This window comes from Euleptes europaea, chromosome 13, assembly GCF_029931775.1.
Source record: "Euleptes europaea isolate rEulEur1 chromosome 13, rEulEur1.hap1, whole genome shotgun sequence".
Classification (NCBI taxonomy): domain Eukaryota; kingdom Metazoa; phylum Chordata; class Lepidosauria; order Squamata; family Sphaerodactylidae; genus Euleptes; species Euleptes europaea.
Window position 1 is genome coordinate 42,176,968 of NC_079324.1, and position 3,548 is coordinate 42,180,515.

At 43.2% G+C, this 3,548-nt stretch overlaps 1 protein-coding gene across 1 annotated transcript; it reads right to left on the reverse strand.

The window, feature by feature from the left end:
• Positions 1-2,944, reverse strand: LOC130486543 (cytochrome c oxidase subunit 6A2, mitochondrial). Its single transcript, XM_056859830.1, has 3 exons — positions 2,824-2,944; positions 1,427-1,566; positions 1-257 (listed from the first exon to the last, which is right to left on the reverse strand). The coding sequence occupies exons 1-3, from the start codon at positions 2,942-2,944 to the stop codon at positions 177-179; spliced, it is 342 nt and encodes a 113-aa protein (XP_056715808.1). The 3' UTR covers positions 1-176.
• Between the last annotated feature and the right edge of the window lie 604 nt (positions 2,945-3,548).

A 3,548-nucleotide genomic window follows, 5' to 3' on the forward strand; every position in this document is an offset into this window, starting at 1 on the left:
TACTTGTATGGAATAGTTTTATTTAGGTGACCTCCACATAAAGCAAACTGCTAGAGATCAGAATGCAATTCATAATTTGACAGTACAAGAAATGCAGAACATTTTGATTGCGAATCCCAGCCCATGTTCTGGTCCAGCTACCTTAATGGTCCATGGTGCTGCCCTGATCCTCACTTTTAATCCTCATAGCCAGTTGGGAGAGGGTTAACATGAGGATTGTGGAAGAGAGTATGGTTTCCATCACCCCAAGGGAAGGGCTAAAAAAGAGAAGACAGGCAAGAGGTTTAGCCTGCTGTTCCTCAGGCATTTTTAGTTCTTTAATGGCTAATTAAACTGAAAGCAATGAGGCAAATGAAGACATTCTTCCAATCTCAATCTGCATGATGCTTATTCACAAGTGCAAGATTGTTGTTACAGAGCAAGGACACCCTGGATGTATGGAAAATTTCAACTACAGAGACCCATTCTCTGAATTCAGGCCTGTGAACAATTGCAGATCCAGCCTATTTAACTGCAAGAAGCCATTGCTTCAGCTAGTATGACCTCTAGTACAAAACCTGGAGAACACCCATGTACTGTTAAGGTGTTACCACTTTAGAAGCACCATTATCAAACAAGAATTGCTCTTCCTATTTGTCCTTGGAACACAACATTTGGAATGCAAAAACTTCCATGGTGGGGCACACACATTGTTAAGATGTCAGAAATTAGATAAAAATAGCTGAATTACACTAGCTTTCGATAACATTGTCAATCAATAAGATTGTCAGGCTAGTATTTGGAACACCCGGGTTTGAATCCCCACTCGTGCCATGGAAGCTTGAAGGGTTGCCTTGGGCTAGTCACACTCTCTCAGCCTAACCTACCTCATAGGGTTGATGTGAAAATAAAATAGAGGTAAGAATAAAATAGAGGAGAGGAGAATAATGTAAGTCGTTTTGAGTCCCCACTGGGGAGAAAGGTAGAGTACAAATTAATTAATTAAATAAATTATAAATAAATAAGTGCAAGGGTCTTCCATTGCAGACCATTCATTTGCTGGTCAACCACAATTTAGCAGGCTTAAATTATTTTCAAAATTCAACTGCCACCTTTTCACTTTTTAGATGAAAATCTGGTGTGCAGTTTTAAACTTAAAAACTTAATGTACACACAGTTGACTCAATGGAAAGAGAACAATTGAAGCACATGTTCTGTTGCACCAACGAAGGCTGCTTGAGGAGGAAGGGGCACTACTGGCACTATGGTGCCTGCCACTGCGTTTCCTTTGGTCTGGCAGAATAAAAGAGAAGGAATTTCTCCTCCCTAAAATGGACATCAGTTTATCCCCCCCTGCCTTGCTTTTTAGAAAAGACAGTTAAAAAGATTAACAGCTATAACAATCTTGAATGAATTACATGGTGTTGTGCAGGCCTATGCCAAATACCTTGGTCCGGATGCGGAGGTGTGCATAAGGAATGAACTCTGGCCTTTCATGTTCATGCTGAGCCTTCAGGTAGCAGTTCAGCATGCAGACAGCAACTCCAGGGAGAGCAACCACAAAGGTTAGGATCTTCCATGTACGGGCTAATTGAGAAAGAAATCATTCCCAAACAGAACCTCAATATCTTTTTTTTAAAAAATGGAGTAAAATGCACAATTCCAACACAATAACTATAAAAGTCATCTATGTCCCTACTGCATAAATCAATTATATTAACTAGATGACAGATTCAGTGATGTATTGAGTTCAAAATGCAGAAACTCACAATGAAAAAAGATTATTGCAACTAGAGAGCAGTTGGCAGCAGAGGTTAGGACTTGCAATAATGAGTTTTAATTATGGGGTGAAACATACCATCTGGATATAAGAATTTTTTTTTTTACAGTGAGAGTTATTCAACAGTGAAATCGGCTGCATGGGGAGGTGGTGAGCAGTCTTCAAGCAGCGGCTGAACAAATAATTGTCAGGGGTGCTCTAGGCTGATTCTGCATTGAGCAGGAGGTTGGACTAGATGGCTTGTATGGCCCCTTCCAACTCTATGATTATATATATGCTTGAAATATTGCATGACTATAGCATATGCATGAATTAATGTCTAACGCTGCAGACCAAGGGTGTTGAACTCATTTGTTATGAGGACCGGATATAAATGTCACTTGGTCGGGTTGGGCCATGCCTTGCCAGCACAGATCAGAACTGGGGAGGGGGGAGCCTCACAGGCCGGATAAGAGCTCGCAAGGGGCCAGATCCAACCCATGATGTTTGACACTCCTGCTGTAGATTGAAGGTTTTTGTGTAAGACATACTAAACCTTCTCAGTCAGTAAAAGCTTACCTTAAAAATTAAAAGAAAATATTGTATAGATTTTTTTGAGATTTCAAAGTTTCCAGTTTTTCTGTGGAAACCTGGAGGATCCAAATTGACTCCCCTACATTTTTCGTTTTGTTCCAAATCTCTATCTGAACGCACCCATGCACCAAGCACTTGAGATCCTTGCAACTCTGCTACAAAGCCAAGCCTTTCCTGGATTTAGGCACTTTAGTACCGTATGCCTCTTACCATAGCGTGCTAGCTGAGCCGAAGGAGAACACTATTCCAAGATGTCAGGGGAGGAAGCACAAGGGCGAGCTGCACCGAACGGGGCTAGCCCAACGGCCGGATTTCCCAAATGGCCAAGTACCTCCGGAAAGCCCATGAACAGCAGACGGCTTTCCACAGCACCAGACCCTCAGAGGTACACTGCCTCTACTCGTGGAGGTTCCATCCAGCGCCACTAGGAAGCCTGACAAGAACTCCCGCTGCTTCAAGGTCAAGCGGCAACCCGTGCCCAGCTCACTTACCGCTACCAGGATCCCCATGCCCCCCTGCTGCAGCCGCCGACAGCAGCCGTCTCAGCCCTGTCCGGGGAGCCTCGGCTACAAGACGCCGAGAAACACCGCAGAGCGCCGCCACTGAAGCCATACTACCCACACAACCAGACTAAGGACATCAGTCGCAACTGCCAACCCGGAACAGGAAATAATATACGAGTCCGGCGCCGATCGATTGCGTCATTGGCCCTGTAGACGCGAAATGTGCGGCGGGCGGCGTCCTCCGAGGGTCAATTTCTACGCAACGCGCATGCGCCTTTTCGTTTGCGCCTGTACAATAAAGTTCCGGAGTTTTTAAAATTGTATTTATGAGGATGAAAAATGATATTTTTCCCTCCTGAATCAAAATAAGCGAATCTTCAGTTATTTTGTGTGTGTGTATCCTACGTTGAATATAATGATTAATGTTTTTTTTTTTTAAATAACAGTTGATCTTAGCAGGAAGTTAGTTAATGCGTTGGGCTTAACCTTAGATTCAACACTTTTCACGCACGCAGCTGCCAGTCATTAACTATAGAAAAATGAAATGATGCCTGCGCGTGTGAGATCCAACCCATGATCACCAAATGCAAATTTGCTAGACCCCATTTTGGATGAGGCCTTTTTAATGCAAATACAGCTGCTTTTAATCAGGACAGGAAATTGTGTAAAGCAGCTTTTGGATGTATGTAGGGCCCTTCAGCTACTTATCTGTA